Source organism: Entelurus aequoreus, linkage group LG26 (assembly GCF_033978785.1).
Source record: "Entelurus aequoreus isolate RoL-2023_Sb linkage group LG26, RoL_Eaeq_v1.1, whole genome shotgun sequence".
Lineage (NCBI taxonomy): Eukaryota > Metazoa > Chordata > Actinopteri > Syngnathiformes > Syngnathidae > Entelurus > Entelurus aequoreus.
In genome coordinates, this window is record NC_084756.1 from 22,086,559 (window position 1) to 22,109,231 (window position 22,673).

The following is a 22,673-nucleotide window of genomic DNA, read 5'->3' on the forward strand; positions in this document are numbered from 1 at the left end:
TCCAATGAACCCTTGTACCTAAGTTACGGTCAGAGCGAAAAAAGATACGTCCTGCACTGCACTCTAGTCCTTCACTCTCACGTTCCTCATCCACAAAGCTTTTATCCTCGCTCAAATTAATGGGGTAATCGTCGCTTTCTCGGTCCGAATCGCTCTCGCTGCTGGTGTAAACAAAGGGGAAATGTGAGGAGCCTTTCAACCTGCGACGTCACGCTATTTCTGGTACAGGCAAGGCTTTTTTTTTATCAGGGACCAAAAGTTGGGAACTTTATCGTCGATGTTCTCTACTAAATCCTTTCAGCAAAAATATGGCAATATCGCAAAATGATCAAGTATGACACATAGAATGGATCTGCTATCCCCGTTTAAATAAAAAAATGTCATTTCAGTAGGCCTTTAAAGGTAACGTTGTAATTTACAACAAGGGGTCTTACAGGGTTAAAAGTTCAGAAACACTTGCTCATGCTTTTGGATGAACAAGTGTCCCTAAACTTCTGACTGGCATGACATCACTGCTGGCTTTGAGTTTTAGTAATAAATGTTGACCCTGCGGCACCTGAAAGTATTCGTGTCTTAGTAACTCCTCTTGTGCGAAGATGCTGACAAACGATAACACCCTTCTTCCTCCCATCCCTCACCCCCTCCCATCCCTACCATCATCATCATCATCATCATCATCATCATCTGCACAGTGAGCACTTCTCGCTAGTAAAGGTACTCCATCATTCTTGCGTCTTTTCACCCTGACGTCCCTCACTCTCATCGCAGCGAGGATGGAGGACACGCTCACCTGCGGCCACGCGACCGCCTTCTCTCAGGTGTTCGGGCGGCAGGGACAGCTGATGCAAGCCAGTAAGTTGACTCTTTTTTTTTTTCTGCATCCCTCACCTCGTCCTGTTTGTTTTTTATATCCGAACACGATGTGCTCGCGCAACAAACCTCTGCAAAACGCACCCCCCCCTCAAGTGTCAGCAGTTGGGTGATTTTTAGTGAGTCATATTCATAATGCAGGAGCAGCAGCTGCAGACTGTCAGGCAACTGTGAGGCTGGCTCCCTGAATGGCCAGTGGGCAGCCAAGTGTCGGCTTCCTCCAACTTCTGTTCCATAGCTTTGATCGAGAGCCTTCCAGTATTGGAGAATGAGGAGGAAAAAGCGCCAAAATAAAAATGCGTCAACAGTTGCGTATGCATCCTTTAGTACCAGAGAGCAGCACGGAGGTTCAAAGCTCATGCAGAGGAACTATCTTTAGAGTACACTCACTGACTGGACACTTCATTAGGTACACCTTCTACAGCACCGCATCACAACCTTTTACAAAACCAGTGAAGTTGGCACTTTGTGTAATTCGTAAATAAAAACAGAATAGAATGATTTGCAAATCCTTTTCAACTTATATTCAATTGAATAGACTGCAAAGACAAGATATTTAAAGGCCTACTGAAACCCACTACTACCGACCACGCAGTCTGATAGTTTATATATCAATGATGAAATCTTAACATTATAACACATGCCAATACGGCCGGGTTAACTTATAAAGTGACATTTTAAATTTGCCGCTAAACTTCCGGTTCGAAACGCCTCTGAGGATGACGTATGCGCGTGACGTAGACCGGCGAACACGGGTATGCCTTCCACATTGAAGCCAATACGAAAAAGCTCTGTTTTCATTTCATAATTCCACAGTATTCTGGACATCTGTGTTCGTGAATCTGTTGCAATCATGTTCATTGCATTATGGAGAAGGAAGCTGAGCAAGCAAAGAAGAAAGTTGTCGGTGCGAAATGGACGTATTTTTCGAACGTAGTCAGCAACAACAGTACACAGCCGGCACTTCTTTGTTTACATTCCCGAAAGATGCAGTCAACATGGAAGAACTCGGATAACAGAGACTCTAACCAGGAGGACTTTTGACTTCGATACACAGACGCCTGTAGAGAACTGGGACAACACAGACTCTTACCAGGATTACTTTGATTTGGATGACAAAGACGCAGACGTGCTACTGTGAGTATGCAGCTTTGGCTTCTAAACACTTGATCGCTTGACCGTATGTGCGCAACTTTTTTTTGCGTATGTACGTAACTTTTTTTAAATATATAAGCTTTATGAACCTTGGGTTAGGTGAACGGTCTTTTGGGCTGAGTGATTGTGTGTGTTGATCAGGTGTTTGAATTGTATTGGCGTGTTCTATGGAGCTAGGAGCTAGCAGAGGAGCTAGGAGCTAGCGTAACAAACACGCAGGTGTTTTTATGCAGGATTAATTTGTGGCATATTAAATATAAGCCTGGTTGTGTTGTAGCTAATAGAGTATATATATGTCTTGTGTTTATTTACTGTTGTAGTCATTCCCAGCTGAATATCAGGTACCGTGAGTATGCAGCCTTGGCTGCTAAACATTTGATAGCTTGACCGTATGTGCGCGTCACGTACGTAACTTTTTAAAAATATATAAGCTTTATGAACCTTGGGTTAGGTAAACGGTCTTTTGGGCTGAGTGATTGTGTGTGTTGATCAGGTGTTTGAATTGTATTGGCGTGTTCTATGGAGCTAGCAGAGGAGCTAGGAGCTAGCGTAACAAACACGCAGGTGTTTTTATGCAGGATTAATTTGTGGCATATTAAATATAAGCCTGGTTGAGTTGTGGCTAATAGAGTATATATATGTCTTGTGTTTATTTACTGTTGTAGTCATTCCCAGCTGAATATCAGGTCACCCCCGGCTCTCACAGCATCTTCCCTATCTGAATAGCTTCAACTCCCCACTAGTCCTTCACTTGCACTTTACTCATCCACAAATCTTTCATCCTCGCTCAAATTAATGGGGAAATTGTCGCTTTCTCGGTCCGAATCTCTCTCACTTCATGCGGCCATCATTGTAAACAATAGGGAACTTTGCGTATATGTTCAACTGACTACGTCACGCTACTTCCGGTAGGGGCAAGCCTTTTTTTTATCAGATACCAAAAGTTGCGATCTTTATCGTCGTTGTTCTATACTAAATCCTTTCAGCAAAAATATGGCAATATCGCGAAATGATCAAGTATGACACAGAATAGATCTGCTATCCCCGTTTAAATAAAAAAAATTCATTTCAGTAGGCCTTTAATGTTCGAACTGAGAAACATATATATTTTTTTGCAAATAATCATTAACTTAGAATTTAATGGCAATAACACATTGCAAAAAAATTGGCACAGGGTCATTTTTACCACTGTGTACCACTCAGTAAACATTTGGGAACTGAGGAGACCAATTTTTGAAGCTTTTCAGGGGGAATTCTTTCCCATTCTTGCTTGATGTACAGCTTAAGTTGTTCAAAAGTCTGGGGGTCTCCGTTGTGGTATTTTAGGCTTCATAATGCGCAACACATTTTCAATGGGAGACCGGTCTGGACTACAGGCAGGCCAGTCTAGTACCCGCACTCTTTTACTATGAAGCCAGGCTGTTGTAACACGTGGCTTGGTCTTGTCTTGCTGAAATAAGCAGGGGCGTCCATGAAAAAGACGTTGCTTGGATGGCAACATATGTTGCTCCAAAACCTGTATGTACCTTTCAGCATTAATGGTGCCTTCACAGATGTGTAAGTTACCCATGCCTTGGGCACTAATACACCCCCATACCATCACAGATGCTGACTTTTGAACTTTGTGCCTAGAACAATCCGGATGGTTCTTTTCCTCTTTGTTCCGGAGGACACGACATCCACAGTTTCCAAAAACAATTTGAAATGTGGACTCGTCAGACCACAGAACACTTTTCCACTTTGCATCAGAGCATCTTAGATGAGCTCGGGCCCAGCAAAGCCGGCGGCGTTTCTGGGTGTTGTTGATAAATGGCTTTGGCTTTGCATAGTAGAGTTTTAACGTGCACTTACAGATGTAGCGACCAACTGTAGTTACTGACAATGGTTTTCTGAAGTGTTCCTGAGCCCATGTGGTGATATCCTTTACACACTGATCTCGGTTTTTGATGCAGTACCGCCTGAGGGATCGGAGGTCTCGGGCTTAGCCGCTTACGTGCAGTGATTTCTCCAGATTCTCAGAACCTTTTGATGGTATTACGGACCGTAGATGGTGAAATCCCTAAATTCCTTGCAAACTGTTCGACAATTTCCTCACACATTTGTTCACAAAGTGGTGACCCTCGCCCCATCCTTGTTTGTGAATGACTGAGCATTTCATGGAAGCTGCTTTTTGTTTGTTTTTGTTTGTCATAAAAAAATACAATCATGTGTGCTTACGGACTGTATCCCTGCAGACTGTATTGTTATATATTGATACATAATGTAGGAACCAGAAATATTAATAACAGAAAGAAACAACCCTTTTGTGCGAATGAGTGTAAATCGGGGAGGGAGTTTTTTGGGGTTGGTGCACTAATTGTAAGTGTATCTTGTGTTTTTTATGTTGATTTAATAAAAAAAAAGTATTTATTTATTTATTTTTTAAATTTCTTGTGCGGCCCGGTACCAATCTATCCACGGACCGGTACCGGGCCGCGGCCCGGTGGTTGGGGACCACTGATGTAGACCACAAGGAAGTGTTTTAAATGTAGGGAAAACAACCAAAAGAGTCTATACCTGGGGTGTCAAACTCATTTTAGATCGGGGGCCACATGGAGAAAAATCTTCTCCCAAGTGGGCCGAACTGGTAAAATCCCGGCACGATAACTTAAAAATAAAGACAACTTCAGATTGTTTTCTTTGTGTAAAAATAAAACAAGCACGTTCTGAAAATGTACAAATCATTATGTTGTTGTTTTTTTACACTTACATGTTACGGTTAGTAGTATTTTATCTTTATTTGTCGTTATGTGTATTTTCTGAATAAATTATGTGATAATGTTCATCAGTCCACTCATTGGTGGTAATTTTCAATCTATCAAGATCAAAAAAAAAAAATTGAAATCAAATTATAGTATGTTATTTATGTAGTTTGATCATTTTCCTCGACTGGTGCACTAACATCATGTGGTTTATTTTGTACATATGTAGCATAATCTACAAGGATAAAAATAATTGCTATTGCGACATCCAGTGGACACATTTAGATGTTAATTTAGATGTTAATTCAGGTTAATTTTTATACTTAGTAAACTCATCCCGCGGGCCGGATAAACCCTGTTCGCGGGCCTGATCCGGCCCTCGGGCCGTACGTTTGACACCCCTGGTCTATACCTTTCAACTTCCGTCCTAAATAAAAATAGCAAACATGTTTTTTTTCATGTATTTTTAACAACGAGTTAAACAATTAATATAATAATATAATATAATAAAGGGATGGGCTACTGGGGTAAAAGATCAGGCCTAAATATACATAACATTAATAATAAGACTTATTTTGTTGCATTGTTTTATTTATTGCTGTGTCAGATTCCAAACCTAATAGCAGTTTAGTGTCATAGAATAAAACAGTTCCCATAACTACCAATATAATTACACATTTTACACATTATAGTCATTACACAATATAATGAGGGTTTCATTTTGGAGAAAAAGAACACCATTTTTTCATATTTACTGTTTAGAATTTGATGGGACAATTTTGGTCAAGTGTGCTATTGTGCTGTTTATGTCACGCCCAGCTTGACAGTTTAGTCTCGTGTTTTCCTGTGTTTGGTTTTCAGTTCCTGTCCAGCGCTCTTATTTTCCAAGTTCCACTTCCTGTTACATTCGTTATGCAGCACCTTCACTTGCCCGCGCACCTGTTGCCATTTAGCGATTTAGTCCATTCGGGGTTCTGTTGTGGATGCACTGCAGGACTGCTTCTGAAATATCCTTAAAAAGTGGTACTTGTCTGCTGTTCCAAAACATCGCCACAGGTAGGAAGGAGCATGATAACATGAATGTGCAGTAATGATCACATCTTTTCGCTGTAAAAGCACCATGTAGTACACACAAAAACTTCATTTAAATAAGGTGGTCTGCACTAGGGATGGGCGATACCACACTTTTAGGATTCGATACGATACCGATACTTTTTCTTGCATTTTCATCGATACCGATACCATTAATTTCTTATTGGCAATTTTTGTCAGTCAAAAATATTATTACTATTGTTATTATTTAAGACAAATCACAAGACAAATACAGACCATTTATACCACATGTATTATTGTCAATATATAATAAAAGTAAAATAAAAATAAATATAAACAAAAATATACACATTTTCACTTTTCTTATTTCTCAAAAAAAAAGTCTTGGTAGAAAAAGCTTAAAAAAAACAATTATTCATAACAATGTTATGTTTCAAACCTCTTTGTGGAAGTAAACTTATAACACTTCTCTGAAGCAAAGTCAATAATTTCCTTATCACAATAAACTAGGGTTTCCTTGTCCTATAAACCTGCATACGAAAGACAGTTCCCTGAGAAAATGAACTTGGAAAAATCATCTACAAAAATGTCTGACACCATCACACCTTTAGTGTACTCGAGATATGTCGTCACACGTCACACTTTACTGAAGTCTCAGATTGCTGTTCAGGAAAAGTAACAACGCGGTCGGCTGGCTGTGTGTGTGTTGCACGTTGACGACGCTCATTCGCTGTCTCCTGTAACGCGACTGGGCCAGCTCTATACTCTGCCAGGTACAGGGGTGTCCCAGCACATAGTAAGTTAAGTTTGAGTTTGAGTTTATTTCGAACATGCAAGCATACAACATGATACATCACAATTTCCAGTTTCTATTCAACATGTTCGAAAAGGAGTAGGAAGAAGCAGAGCTTATTTAATCCTACCCCTTTTCTTTACATAACAGTTGCAAAACTTTTTGTTCACTTCCTGTTCACAATTTTTTCACAATAAACTCCATAAGTAATTACAATAAAAATAAATAAATAAATAATAGTAAGAATTTAATAATAATAATTGGTGAAGTAAGTCATATTTCATATGATGAGATAAGTAAGATTACTTTAAGAATGAATGAATGGATGGATGAAATAAATTGAGAATGTTTATCATGGTTCTTCTTCATTGTACTTTGTAAACACTTTAAGTTTGAAGAGTTTCTTGAAGTGTATCATATTAGTACATTGTTTGATTGCTTTGCTTAATCCATTCCATAATTTAATTCCACATACTGATATACTGAAGGTCTTAAGTGTTGTACGTGCGTACAAATGTTTTAAATTACGTTTTTCTCTAAGATTATATTTCTCCTCTTTTTTTGAGAAGAATTGTTGTATATTCTTGGGTAGCAGGTTATAGTTTGCTTTGTGCATAATTTTAGCTGTTTGCAAATTCACTATGTCGTGGAATTTCAGTATTTTTGATTCAATAAATAAAGGGTTTGTATGTTCTCTATATCCAACATTATGTATTATTCTAACTGATCTTTTTTGTAACACCGTTAATGAATGAAGTGTACGTTTGTAATTATTTCCCCATATTTCTACACAGTAGCTCAGATATGGTAACACTAGTGAGCAGTAGAGAATATGAAGGGATTTTTGGTCTAGAACATGTTTTGCTTTATTCATTATTGACGTGTTTCTTGCAACTTTATGTTGTATATTTTTTACGTGAGATTTCCAGTTCAATTTATCATCAATCATTATACCTAGAAATTTGGTTTCGTTTACTCTTTCAATTTCTATTCCGTCTATTTGTATTTGTGTTTGACTTTCTCTTCTACTGTTACCAAATAGCATTATTTTAGTTTTACTAAGATTCAACGATAGTCTGTTTTTGTCAAACCATCTTTTTAATTTGTTAATTTCTTCTGTTATTATTTGTATTATCTCCTGTGTGTTCTCTCCTGAACAAAACGCTGTTGTATCATCCGCAAATAATACTAACTTTAAATCTTTTGTAACTTTACAAATGTCATTTATATAGAGATTGAATAATTTAGGTCCTAGTATTGATCCCTGATGTACACCACAGGATATATTTAGCGTTGTAGACGTGTGTTCGCCTAGCTTCACGTATTGTTTCCTGTTCTTTAGATAACTTCTTATCCAGTTTAAGACTAACCCTCTGATGCCATATCGTTCTAGTTTTTTGATTAAAATATTGTGATTAATTGTGTCAAATGCTTTAGTTAGTCATCAAAAACATCTGAAAGTGATGTTTTTTGGTTTATATCGATACCTTTTTCAGAAAAGTGATGCCAAATGAGTAGCGTGTGAGTATCGATATATCGATACCACAGGATCGATACGCAGATCCCTAGTCTGCACTACTTTTCAATTGCACACGCAGTCTTGGAAGATCACATGCAACATGCCCACTAATATAACACACAAACAGCGCGTTTTATTTGGATTTTAGTAGATCAGGACCTAAGTGTGTTATTTGTCTCCAAAATCAAAACCCTGAAATTAGAAACCGCAACAATGCATCAGATTGGTTTTAATGACTAATCTTACAAATAGCAATCACGTCAATATGGAAGACGCTAAAACAGCATGTTGCTCCTTGCCATAAGACATTAGAGTACAAAAACAAACATGACAGCACAGTCTGTTGTACGCACACTGCAGGATAAACTTCCATCTTAAAATAGAACATTAATAACACAAAAGGAGTAACAGGTGCACATGAATATGGATCAGTGTTCAAGTTAACACGAACATGATGTTAAAGATGTTTAATGAACACGTGAAGTGCCTCTACAGTATATTTCCTTCTTTGTTGAAGCTCATGCAAAATGAACTCTGATACATTTTGTACACTACCGTTCAAAAGTTTGGGGTCACCCAAACAATTTTGTGGAATAGCCTTCATTTCTAAGAACAAGAATAGACTGTCGAGTTTCAGATGAAAGTTCTCTTTTTCTGGCCATTTTGAGCGTTTAATTGACCCCACAAATGTGATGCTCCAGAAACTCAATCCGCTCAAAGGAAGGTCAGTTATGTAGCTTCTGTAACGAGCTAAACTGTTTTCAGATGTGTGAACATGATTGCACAAGGGTTTTCTAATCATCAATTAGCCTTCTGAGCCAATGAGCAAACACATTGTATCATTAGAACACTGGAGTGATAGTTGCTGGAAATGGGCCTCTATACACCTATGTAGATATTGCACCAAAAACCAGACATTTGCAGCTAGAATAGTCATTTACCACATTAGCAATGTATAGAGTGTATTTCTTTAAAGTTAAGACTAGTTTAAAGTTATCTTCATTGAAAAGTACAGTGCTTTTCCTTCAAAAATAAGGACATTTCAATGTGACCCCAAACTTTTGAACGGTAGTGTATGTTAACTTAGACTCAGACAAACGTTATTGATCCACAAGGGAAATTGTTCCACACGGTAGCTCAGTTTCAAAGGATGGAAAGGATAATGCAGGTATACAAGTAGACTAAAAATGTACCATAGTAGCAATATAAAATATGTGTAATATTTACATATTATATATACAATATATAATATATACTGATATATTATATTATTATGTTATATTATATTTTTATATAATATATACAATAAATATCAAATCCCAATTACCATGTACGCTATTACAGTATATGTAACAGCTGCAGCAAAAAAGGGCAGCATAAAATAGAGAGTAGATCCAGCAGAAAATATGCATTATAAACAAAGAGGTAGCTAACATAGAAGCGGTCAGGTAATAGACAGATATCATCTATTGCTGTATGGCGAGTGATTATACGGCTGGATGGAGTGCGAAATGAAGGCGTTCTTGAATCAAATTAAATTAAAGCTATTAAACCCAATACAAGGTCAATCGAAATATTCTGATCTATCTGAATAAAACATGCACTGTACATCTTAGCTGCATGTTTTAGGTAACAAAGCAAATTAGTGTAATATCTAATCTAACCCCCTTCATATGTCATTTTCTTCTTCTTCAAACTAACACCATTTAACCAGGTTTGGGCATTCTTTCAATTTGTACGATTTATTTTTGATTCCAATTCTTTAAAGAGGCAGGGTCAAAAATTAAATGAAAGACCATAAACCTGACCTGGGAAAATTAGGGCCCGAGGGCTGCATGTGGCCCGTTAAGCTTTTCAATCCGGCCCGCCGGACATTCCCCCAATTTTTTTTTAGATCTTTAAGATTGAAACTGTGATGTGCATTGATGTTTTTAAATGACCGTAAGTCTTGAACTATACAAAGTATTTCAGTGGTTGGAATCTGCGCTTTTGCATGATAGACTAGTTACTAGGGGTGTGGGAAAAAATCGATTCGAATTCGAATCGTGATTCTCACGTTGTGCGATTCAGAATCGATTCTCATTTTTAAAAAATAGATTTTTTTAAAATGTTTTTTTTTTTTTTTTAAATTAATCAATCCAACAAAACAATACACAGCAATACCATAACAATGCAATCCAATTCCAAAACCAAACTCGACCCAGCAACACAATACACAGAGCAATTGAGAGGAGACACAAACACGAGACAGAACAATCCAAAAGTAGTGAAACAAAAATGAATATTATCAACAACAGTATCAATATTAGTTACAATTTCAACATAGCAGTGATTAAAAATCCCTCATTGACATTATCATTAGACATTTATAAAAAAAAATAAAAAAGAACAATAGTGTCACAGTGGCTTACACTTGCATCGCATCTCATAAGCTTGACAACACACTGTGTCCAATATTTTCACAAAGATAAAATAAGTCATATTTTTGGTTCATTTAATAGTTAAAACAAATTTACATTATTGCAATCAGTTGATAAAACATTGTCCTTTACAATTATAAAAGCTTTTTCCTAAAATCTACTACTCTGCTTGCATGTCAGCAGACTGGGGTAGATCCTGCTAAAATCCTATGTATTGAATGAATAGAGAATCCTTTTGAATTGGGAAAATATCGTTTTTGAATCGAGAATCGCGTTGAATCGAAAAAAATCGATTTTCAATCGAATCGTGACCCCAAGAATCGATATTGAATCGAATCGTGGGACACCCAAAGATTCGCAGCCCTACTAGTTACTATGGTCATCTAAGTCACAGCAGCTCGGACGAGGCACCAAGCAATGTGGGTGGGGAGTGTTTCCACAGAGTGTTTCCAGAGCGGCCAGCCTATAATGCGGGTGTCGGGGACAGACGCGGAAGCAGATTTTCACAAAAAGTTCTGCAAGAAAAGTGGTATTATATCAGATTGTAGGTGGGGTTTTTTACCCTTTGCATTTACATTTTGCAGTGTTTGTTGCATTTTTGTTGTGTTTCGCTTGATTGTAAATAATGTCGATCGAGAAGGGGGTGTGAAGTAAAAGAGGAGCGACGTTCATATGCTGTCAATATTCAGTGTTTTATCGTTCATAGTTAATATCGTAAATCCACATTATTGTCATGTACTTTCTGGGTGTCTCTTTCAGTAAAAAAAAAAATTAATTCCGTTCCGTTTTTTTGGGCGGTCTGTCATAACGTTTTTAGCATTCAATCAGACATTATTGTGAGGTTTTGTATTAGTGTTCTTAAAAGTAGCACCCGTAAAAAATAAATCAGTCTATGCCTATATACTGTGTATATATATACACTACCGTTCAAAAGTTTGGGGTCACCCAAACAATTTTGTGGAATATCCTTCATTTCTGAGAACAAGAATAGACTGTCGAGTTTCAGATGAAAGTTCTCTTTTTCTGGCCATTTTGAACGTTTAATTGACCCCACAAATGTGATGCTCCAGAAACTCAATCTGCTCAAAGGAAGGTCAGTTTTGTAGCTTCTGTAACGAGCTAAACTGTTTTCAGATGTGTGAACATGATTGCACAAGGGTTTTCTAATCATCAATTAGCCTTCTGAGCCAATGAGCAAACACATTGTACCATTAGAACACTGGAGTGATAGTTGCTGGAAATGGGCCTCTATACACCTATGTAGATATTGCACCAAAAACCAGACATTTGCAGCTAGAACAGTCATTTACCACATTAGCAATGTATAGAGTGTATTTCTTTAAAGTTATCTTCATTGAAAAGTACAGTGCTTTTCCTTCAAAAATAAGGACATTTCAATGTGACCCCAAACTTTTGAACGGTAGTGTGTATATATATATATATATATATATGTATGTATGTATGTATGTATGTATGTATGTATGTATGTAGGTATGTAGATAGATAGATAGATAGTACTTCAGCCATTTTGGTTTTAAGTTCCCATTTTTCGGAGGATTTGGTCCAGTTGCATTTCCATCCATCCATGTTTGCTTAGTTTCTATTTTTCGTACAATTTTATAACCCGTAATGTGTTTATTTTGTCTTTTGAATGTGTCAAGGTCCAATAAAAAATGAGCTGCGGGCTACGAATGCCCACAGTGCCACTCACACTGGTGTATAAATGTGTCAGGCTGTAGGCGCAAAATGACCACCGTGAATGTGGAGTGAATGAATGATGGGTCCTCAGTTCTCTGTGGAGCGCTTTGAGTTTCTAGAAAAGCGCTAGATAAATCAAAACCCTGATTATATTTCTATTACTTTAGACACCCCTGCTGTGGTGTAATAATATGCTTGTATTATTTTTTTAACTGTGTTATCTCATGATCTTTTAAAGCACCTTGTCTCTAAGTAAGAAATAGTGGAACACCATCTGTATTATTTAAATCAGGGGTGTCCAAACTTTTTCCACTGAGGGCCGCACACTGAAAAATCAAAGCAAGCGGGGGCCATCTTATATTTTTTATTTTAAAAACCAATACAATATAGGTATAAAAAAGATACATTTAGGCCTCCACTCAGACTTGATCCCGGGGACCCCAAAAGGTTTTGGTCAAAAAAAATATTACAAATGTGTCATTATTTAGTAATATTATTATTATTATTATTCAAGGTTTAAATCTCTAGATCAACATTAGGTCTATCTGTCAATATAACGCTTTTAAAGATTTAAGTTGTGTGCCATTTTTGTCGAGGAAAACCGTGTTTTTTTTTTATGGAAAAAAACACAAAGTATGCAATATTTTCCCCCAATAAAATTTTAAAGGGGAATATTTGAGATTGTATAATAATTGGAGTCTTGAATAGGTCAATAACTCATAACAACATTGATTTTAATTCATTATTTTTTTTTAGCAATGACACTTAAAAAAAAAAAAAGTCCCACTAAAATTATTGGGGATCCAAAAGGGTCCTGCTCAGTAAAGTTTAAAAAAATAAATCCAACATTTTTTTTTAACTTTTACCACAATAGTCTCAAGATCAACGTCAGATCTATCCGTCAATTATAAGTTTTATTGTTGTTTAGTGTTTTTTGTTTGTTTGTTTTAGGCCCTTCTTTAAAAAACTTTGTTTTTTAAATGGCAACCAAAAAATATGCAACATTTTCCCCCCAAAATATCTCAAAGTGGAATATTTAATGTGAAGTAAATGGAGCCTTGAATAGGTCAATAATTCATAATGATATTGATTTTGATTCATTATTATTTTTTTAAAGAAATAAACAGCCTGCATGGCAGCTTTGTGTTATTAGAGTAAATAATGCAACATTTTCTTGTTACATTTCACCTGTTTGCTCTTTGATACCACTTTTTATGTTTTTTTATTTATTTTTTCATCGTATTTTTAGAATGTGCCGGTGGGGCCGTTGAAAAATTACCTGCGGGCCGCACTTTGGACACCCCTGATTTAAATGAAAAGACAACAAATGTAGAGGGTGTTACAGTAAATATGCAATTTTGAACAGGTGGGTTTTGAGATAACGGGTACAACCTCCATCGGATGGTTGGACTCTCCGTTAGAGATAGGGTGAGAAGCTCTGTCATCCGGGAGGAGCTCAAAGTAAAGCCGCTGCTCCTCCACATGGAGAGGAGCCAGATGAGGTGGTTCGGGCATCTGGTCAGGATGCCACCCGGATGCCTCCCTAGGGAGGTGTTTAGGGCACGTCTAACCGGTAGGAGGCCACGGGGAAGACCCGGGACACGTTGGGAAGACTATGTCTTCTGACTGGCCAGGGAACGCTTCCGGATCCCCCGGGAGGAGCTGGACGAAGTGGCTGGGGAGAGGGAAGTCTGGGCTTCTCTGCTTAGGCTGAGAAGCCGAAAATGGATGAATGGGTTTGGAGTCTGCATTTAAATGTATGAAGGGAGTCAATATTGCGAATGTCAGATGAGAGAGAGTTCTGGAGTTTGGGAGCAGAGTGACTGAAAGCTTTGCTCCCCATGGTGAGGAGTGAAGTTGCGGTTGGCCTTGCAGGTATAGAGAAATATTTTGTAGTCATTTTTTTGCCTGACCGGGAGCCAGTGCAGTTTTTGTAGGATGGAACACGGATTGAAGCGGCATAGACGGTAAGAGAAGGGCACAGCCAGTTGATATTGCGGAGGTGGGAATAAGCAGAGCGAGTGATGTAATTGATGTGAGATTGGAATGACAGTGTGCTATCCTAGACTCTTAACCTGAGGGGATGGAAACACTGGGGAGTTGTCCATTAGTTAGGGAGAAACTGATGACTTTGGAAAGTGAAGATTTTGTACCAATAAGAAGAATTTCAGTTCTATGACCGTTTATTTTGAGGAAGGTTGAGGTGAACAAGGATTTTATTTCAAATAAGAAAGAGGTGAGGGAGGAGGGTGGAAGTGTGGCATTGGGCTTGGTGGAGAGGTAGAGCTGGGTGTCATCAGCGTAGCAGAGGAAGACAATGTTACATTTTCAGGAAATATGGCCAAAGGGGAGAAGCAGGCCCAAAACAGATCCCTGTGGAACACCTTTTATGACTGCAGAATTATCAGATTTAAAGAATATACAGTATTTTCCGGACAATAAGGCGCACTTAAAATCTTTTTTCCCCCCTCAAAACCCGACAGTGCGCCTTATAACCGGGTGCGCCTAATGTAAGGAATAACTCTGGTTTTGCTTACCGACCTCGAAGCTATTTTATTTGGTACATGGTGTAATGATAAGTGTGTCACCAGTAGATGGCAGTCAAACATAAGAGATACGTGTAGACTGCAATATAATGGCAGTCCCACACAAGAGATAGGTGTAGACTGCAATATGACTCAAGTAAACAAGTCCAAAATGTTACATGTTCCATTGAAAATATAAAACCTTACACACGGCGTTCAAAAATCTATCAAAATGTTTTAGTACGACCTTGGTAAGCTATGAAGCCGCACCGCTTGATGGATTGTACTGTGCTTCAACATACGAGTATTATTATGGTGTGTATAAGGTAAGACATATCATCTGGCGTTTTGTTTCGCAATATTATGCAAAAGCAACTTTTCTTACCTTCTGGTACCTGCTGATCTGTATTTGGGATCTGCATAAATCCTGAAAAATTGCATGCGTCCGCCTTCGTAGTCTGTGACGACACCGCAGTCGATGAGCTTATTCTTTTTCTCTGTCTTCTTGTTATGGGACATTTATTCTCTGCTGTTGTCATTTCAAATATAAAGTAGTGTAAAGTTCTTACTTATATCTGTCAGGAAACTCGCCATGAAAGCGCTAAAACATACCGGTGTAGTGAGTTTACATTATTCACCCAAGGAACTTTAGTTATTAGAGTTCCGGTCGGACGGTTTTTCCGGTGGATGAGGAGATGCTGCTCTGTTATTGATTTAAGTAAAGTCTGAATGTCATTAAAACAGTTAGCTCCATCATTTGACACTTCTTCCACTCCCGTCCTTGCACGATACACCGCTACAACAAAGATGACGGGGAGAAGACGCTGCCGATGGTGAGCCACGTAAATAAGACCACCCACAAAACGGCGCATCCTGAAGAGACTGTCAGAAAGCGGCTTGAAGATGATCTGTAAAACATCATCTATGCAACATTTTGACCAAAGAACCACCATTACATGTTATGTAGACCACAAGGAAATGTTTTCAATTTAGAAAAAAATTATAATAATATGACTCCTTTTAATGCGCCCTATTTATATATGAAAAAAGATCGAAAATAGCCCATTCATCGCAGTGCGCCTTATAATCCGGTGCGCCCTACGGTCCGGAAAATAGGGTAAGCTGTATGAACTCGATGCGGCCTGTGAGGTAAGAGTCAAACCAGTCCAGGGGGGTGTTGTTGATGCCAATGGATGAGTCTAATGAGGAGGATTGGCTAAGAGATGGTAGTGAAGGCTGCACTCAGGTCCAGGAGGATGAGGATGGAGAGAAATCCAGGATCAGCTGCAGTGAGGAGGTCATTGGTGATTTTTAATAAGGCAGTTTCTGGACTATGACGGGGGCGAAAATCCAGACTGGAACGTCTCAGGTCGAGGTGCAATTGGGATTCGAGAGTTTTTTCGAGAATTTTTGAGATAAAAGGTCAATTGGAAGTAGGATGGAAGTTCTGGTAGTTGTTGGGATCTGCAGGTATCTTCAAACTTGTAGAAACAGCTGATGTTTTTAAAGAGTGACAGAATCATTTCAGTGGAAAGTGAAGAATGAATCATGAGCTCATGCTACTTTCCAACTCTTGCCTCTAGCTTGGCTTTGGAGAAAAAGGACACAAAACACCATACAATCAATCGATATACTAAAATATCACACTGTGAAATAAAATACAAACTACAAGGTAAGACCTTAACAAAAACAACCAAACCTTATAGTTATAATATTATTAGTAATACATGTAATTTATAAAAATAGATAGCACACAAATCAACTGTATATATTCATATCAATGACTTTTATTATAGAAAAAAAATAGTACAATTTAACATTTACAATAATGAAAACAAACTCTCATATTTATAAATATTATACTGTTCTATGGTTGTATGGTATACCGGTACTAATAAAGTACCGCAATACTACACTGCAAAAAGTGAAATCTAAGTAAGATTAAATATCTCAAATAAGGGTGATATTTGCTTATTTTCTGTCTGATAAGATAATTCTTCTCACTAAGCAGATTTTATGTTAGTGTTTTACTTGTTTTAAGTGTTTTGGTCCTAAATGATCTCAGTAAGATATTACAGCTTGTTGCTGAGATTTTATGATCTAAACTGAGTAAAACATGCTTGAAACTAGAATATCAACTGTTGCAAAGTTGTGTCATCAACACTCACAAGTATAAAACTACTTTTTTAAAGCAATAATTTCTTATTTCAAACATGAAAAAAAAAAATCATGACTTTGACACAATTGTGTCTCATATTAAAACAGATGACAGCCATTGCTGCTTTATTTTCAATGAAACAATAGAAAATACGTTCTCATATAGCAGTACAGTTGTTATTGGTGAGAATATACTTATTTTAATGTATTTTTGGGTTCATTGAGGTTAGCTAATTTTACTTGTTTTGGAAAGTCTTGACAAGCCAAATTTTCTTGTTCTATTGGCAGATAATTTTGCTTAGTTCAAATAAAATACCCCTCATTTTTGTATTTTTTATTCCTGTTTTTGAACACTGACTTTTTGCAGTGTAATGAGTTGAAAAAAATACTATACTACCTTAAAAAAATACCAGTACTGGTTTTTTTTTGTCCGCATGCTGCCGTGCGGCGGTGATGTACAGAGCGAAGGAGCATGTTTAGTGTGTCAGCGTGCGCACACTCACAGAGCGCACAAGCAGAAACAGCGAGAAGAGGAAAACATAGCAAATAAAGGCAATTCTACCGGTTAATAAAGACGGTGCGTCAAGCGCAATATGGAGGGATTCGGGCTTCAAAACTAACGATCAAGGTGACGCTTTAAACGCGGAAGCGCCGCCGCTGCAAGCTGTGCTTTAAAAGATGCCTTGCCAAAGGTGGCAAGACAGTATTACCACCTGTGCTTCAAACTTGGTTAAACATTTAAATAACAATCATCCAGACCTGCAGAATGAGTTTGAAGGTAATTTAGTTAACCAACTCCCCTGCTGTGCACAGATACGTTGACGCGCACACAGCTGGTTGGCTTGATGCCAAATATTAACGGAGTTTAAACCGCCCTTGTAAGGTAAACTAATGCAAGTGAAATTTCTGAATTTTGTAACAAATCCCCACTATTTAATTTGTTTTATCTTTTATCAAGGCGTGTTTTACCTGCGACATGTCTTATCCGAGTAGCTTTAGCCATAGTATTGATTTTAGTATTTACTAATGATTGTATTTGTCTTAAAGCCAGACTAAGAGTGGCAACAATAACCATGAAGCATTTACAAACCCTGTATGTACCTTTCAGCATCAATGGTGCCTTCACAGATGTGTAAGTTACCCATGCCTTGGTCACTAATACACCCCCATACCATCACAGATGCTGGCTTTTGAACTTTGCGCCTATAACAATCCAAATGCTTATTTTCCTCTTTGTTCCGTAAGACACAACGTCCACAGTTTCCAAAAACAATTTGAAATGTGGACTCGTCAGACCACAGAACACTTTTCCACTTTGCATCAGTCCATCTTAGATGAGCTCAGGCCCAGCGAAGCCGGCGGCGTTTCTGGGTGTTGTTGATGAATGGCTTTCGCTTTGCATAGTAGAGTTTTAACCTGCACTTACAGATGTAGCGACCAACTGTAGTTACTGACAGTGGTTTTCTGAAGTGTTCCGGAGCCCATGTGGTGATATTCTTTACACACTGATGTCGCTTTTTAATGCAGTACCGCCTGAGGGATCGAAGGTCACGGGCATTCAATGTTGGTTTTCAGCCTTGCTGCTTACGTGCAGTGATTTCTCCAGATTCTCTGAACCGTTTGATGATATTACGGATCGTAGGTGGTGAAATCCCTAAATTCCTTGCAATAGCTGGTTGAGAAATGTTTCCTAAACCGTTCGACAATTTGCTCATGCATTTGTTCACAAAGTGACCCTCGCTCCATCCTTGTTTGCATTTAATCAAAGCTGCTTTTATACCCAATCATGGCACCCACCTGTTCCCAATTAGCCTGTTCACCTGTGGGATGTTCCAAATAAGTGTTTGACGAGCATTCCTCAACTTTCTCAGTCTTTTTTGCCACTTGTGCCAGCTTTTTTGAAACATGTTGCAGGCATCAAATTCCAAATGAGCTAATAATTGCGAGTTTGAACGTTAAATATCTTGTCTTTGCAGTCTATTCAATTGAATATAAGTTGAAAAGGATTTGCAAATCATTGTATTCTGTTTTTATTTACCATTTACACAACGTGCCAACTTCACTGGTTTTGGGTTTTGTAATACAATGTCAATATAGCGTTCTATTTTATTATAACCTAAGTCTACATTATGGCAGGCTATATGTAATGTATAACATTGTAAATTGTACGAGTGCAACAAGAAAAGTCAAATCTTTTTAATGCCTTTTTAATTTTTTTAAATTGTTTTTTGAGTGCATGAATGTGTTTATTGTATCGTAATATTTTTTTGTTAAAATTAAGCCAAAAATTAAAACAATTTTGTGATCCCCGTTATTTTGAGAAGTATCAAAATACATTTCGGTGCCAGCACCAAATCATTGGTATTGGGACAACCCCATTCAACCTAATATTCATGCAAGTAATACACGAGAAAGGAGTGTCTTCATGTCTTGAAGCAAATATGCTAGCACTTGCCAAATGTGTCAAAAACAAAAAAAGTCAAGTGAAGCCTGCCTTCATGAATTATGTATCGCAAATTGACACTCTATGTTATGCTGCATTATCCGCTTTAAAAAAAAATCTTTGCTTTCAATTTGAGGCTGGCTGTCGGTATGCAGCATATTAGCAACAGCTTTATTGGAACTCAACAACAACTTAAAAATCATGCAGATTAGTAACCTTCCAAGCTCATTTAAAGTGTCTGCATTTGCTCTTTTTATGTCACCATGCCAAAAACGTATTGGCACACCTGTTCATGGCCTATATTAGGAAGTGAAGAAAATATGGACTTCCACCTGCAGAATCTAATCAGCTGTTGAAATGTGCTGACTAATGGTGCATTGAAGGACCTCCGTTTGCACAAGCAGCCTGACTTTGCCGCTATGTATCTTCATTAGCGCCGTCAAGGTGGTCAATAAAGCAATAGGAGCTAGTTTAGTGACAGGGGATCAAGTAAACACACAGCAGCATAGAAACACATCAACTGTAGAAGAAAACCTCTGGCAAGGCTGGACAGTGCTTAGAAAGCTTTGCCAGTGGATACAAACAATACTTAAAAAACTTAGAATTTTTTTGCGTGGTTCTATTAATAATTGAGATTTTTGGTTTAATTCCAATGAAGTCGTTTTTGCAAGTCTTCTGACTTACTTGGTTGTGAGAACTCATTTTCCTGCCATTTTTGATGTCATTGTACAAACTAACTTGAACAGGGGTCGGCAACCCAAAATGTTGAAAGAGCCATATTGGACCAAAAATACAAAAACAAATCTGTCTGGAGCCGCAACAAATTAGAAGATATTACATACATATAGTGTGTCATGAGATATACATTGAATTGAGATGACTTAAAGGAAACTAAATGAGCTCAAATATACCTACAAATGAGGCATAATGATGCAATATGTACATATAGCTAGCCTAAATAGCATGTTAGCATCGATTAGCTTGCAGTCATGCAGTGACCAAATATGCCCAATTAGCACTCCACACAAGTCAATAACATCAACAAAACTCACCTTTGTGTATTCACGCACAACGTTAAAGGTTTGGTGGACAAAATGACACAGAAAAAGAAGTGGCATAAAACACGTCCTAAAAAGTCGGAGAAAGTTATACACTACGGTGAGTTCAAGGACCGCCAAAATTAGTAGGACAAAACGGCGCTCGCCAAATACTCGAATCAGTGAAGCATGTTTAATACAAACAGTGTGCTTTATAACAATTAGGGAGGTTTGTGTCATGTTTGTCCTCCTACAGAAACCATATTAAAACAAAAAATATATATTTTTTCCCCTCATCTTTTTCCATTTTTCATACATTTTTGAAAAAGCGTCAGAGAGCCACTAGGGCGGCGCTAAAGAGCCGCATGCGGCTCTCTAGAGCCACGGGTTGCCGACCCCTGAACTGGAATATACCCAGTGTTGGGACTAACGCGTTACTGTAACGCTGTTAGTTTCGGCGGTAACTAGTAATCTAACGCGTTATTTTTTATATTCAGTAACTCGGTTACAGTTACTACATGATGCGTTACTGCGTTATTTTACGTTATTTTTTATGTACCATCGGCTAGAAACAGAAGATCTGAGTGTGTTTTATTGGAGCGCTGCGGTGTCGTCCTTCTGAATGTTCTTGTGTCACAAGCCGGCGGCGCGCTCTGTGTGAGTCTGGGTGTGGGTGTGGGGAGGGGAGGGAAGGGGGGGGGGGTCTGTGTTTACTAACAACGAAGTCGCAGTCGGATGTCTTAACATGGAGATATTCTCACTTCTTTTCTTTTGTCGAGCACAAAGAAAAGAACATTTTAGTTAAATGTAAGTTGTGTCTTGAAACAAAGATCCCGTCTACTGCCCAAAACAACAATTAAAATCTGCCTAGTTAGGCTTTGTGTATGTCACGTGTGCCTTCCTTAGGTGAAGCCAGGTTTACAGCTATGTTGTTATTATGCTGTTTGTTACTTATGTACACTATCGTTCAAAAGTTTGGGGTCACATTGAAATGTCCTTATTTTTGAAGGAAAAGCACTGTACTTTTCAATGAAGATAACTTTAAACTAGTCTTAACTTTAAAGAAATACACTCTATACATTACTAATGTGGTAAATGACTATTCTAGCTGCAAATATCTGGTTTTTGGTGCAATATCTACATAGGTGTATAGAGGCCCATTTCCAGCAACTATCACTCCAGTGTTCTAATGGTACAATGTGTTTGCTCATTGGCTCAGAAGGCTAATTGATGATTAGAAAACCCTTGTGCAATCATGTTCACACATCTGAAAACAGTTTAGCTCGTTACAGAAGCTACAAAACTGACCTTCCTTTGAGCGGATTGAGTTTCTGGAGCATCACATTTGTGGGGTCAATTAAACGCTCAAAATGGCCAGAAAAAGAGAACTTTCATCTGAAACTCGACGGTCTATTCTTGTTCTTAGAAATGAAGGCTATTCCACAAAATTGTTTGGGTGACCCCAAACTTTTGAACGGTAGTGTATGTCATGTTGCAGCTATTTGAAATAGTTTTGTCAATTTGTTCTGGCCTAAAATAAATTGGCCCTTTGAAACATGTCTTTGTCATTGTTGTATGTAGAGCACATTGCTTAGCAGAGTTCAGCGATGCAAATGCATGTCAAGTTCATCAACAGATTGTATTATTCTTCAGTGCAATAACAGTACTGAAATGAAGACTAAAAGGACATTAATGGGAGCTTTTAAAAAAAAAAAAGAAAAAAAAAAAAGTAACTAAATAGTTACTTTTCACAGTAACATATTACTTTTTGGTGTACGTAACTGAGTTACTTTTGAAATAAAGTAACTAGTAACTGTAGCTAGTTACTGGTTTTCAGTAACTAACCCAACACTGCATATACCTAACTAAGGCTCTGGATGTTGGGAGACTATTTTGGTTGATGCGGCGCTTCAACATTGCATGGAAGTTGGGAACAGTACCTCTGGATTGGCAGACTGCAGTGGTAGTGCCCCTTTTCAAAATTGGTGGCCGGGTCTGTTGTAACAACAAGGGGATCACACTGGGAAAGTGCCAGCGATGAAACATAGCTACAGGAGTTGTAATGTGTAGGCATGTGCTGATCAATCGGCCATCTATCAGTATCGGACGATTTTTGTCAAAAAGTATGTGATCACAAACGCTGATACCCTCTGGCTGTGTAATAGTACAGTGGACAAGGAGACGGCACTGAAACAGGGGCATCGCTTAGCCTTAGGCGTGTTTATTAGTACAAGAGTATGATGTGTGATACTAACCAAAATG

At 38.0% G+C, this 22,673-nt stretch overlaps 1 protein-coding gene across 8 annotated transcripts in view; it reads left to right on the top strand.

The window, feature by feature from the left end:
* The window catches only part of kaznb (kazrin, periplakin interacting protein b), a 327,532-nt gene that overhangs the window by 8,961 nt on the left and 295,898 nt on the right, over window positions 1-22,673 (top strand). For 2 of the 8 annotated variants that reach the window (XM_062037865.1, XM_062037867.1), the window contains exons 3-4: window positions 597-691; window positions 769-852. In XM_062037865.1, the coding sequence (XP_061893849.1) occupies window positions 597-691; window positions 769-852 (179 nt within the window). Of the gene's footprint in view, window positions 1-14; window positions 692-768; window positions 853-5,702; window positions 5,823-22,673 lie in introns of those variants that run through there. The other 6 variants (XM_062037864.1, XM_062037868.1, XM_062037866.1 and 3 more) reach the window with 5 other exon arrangements.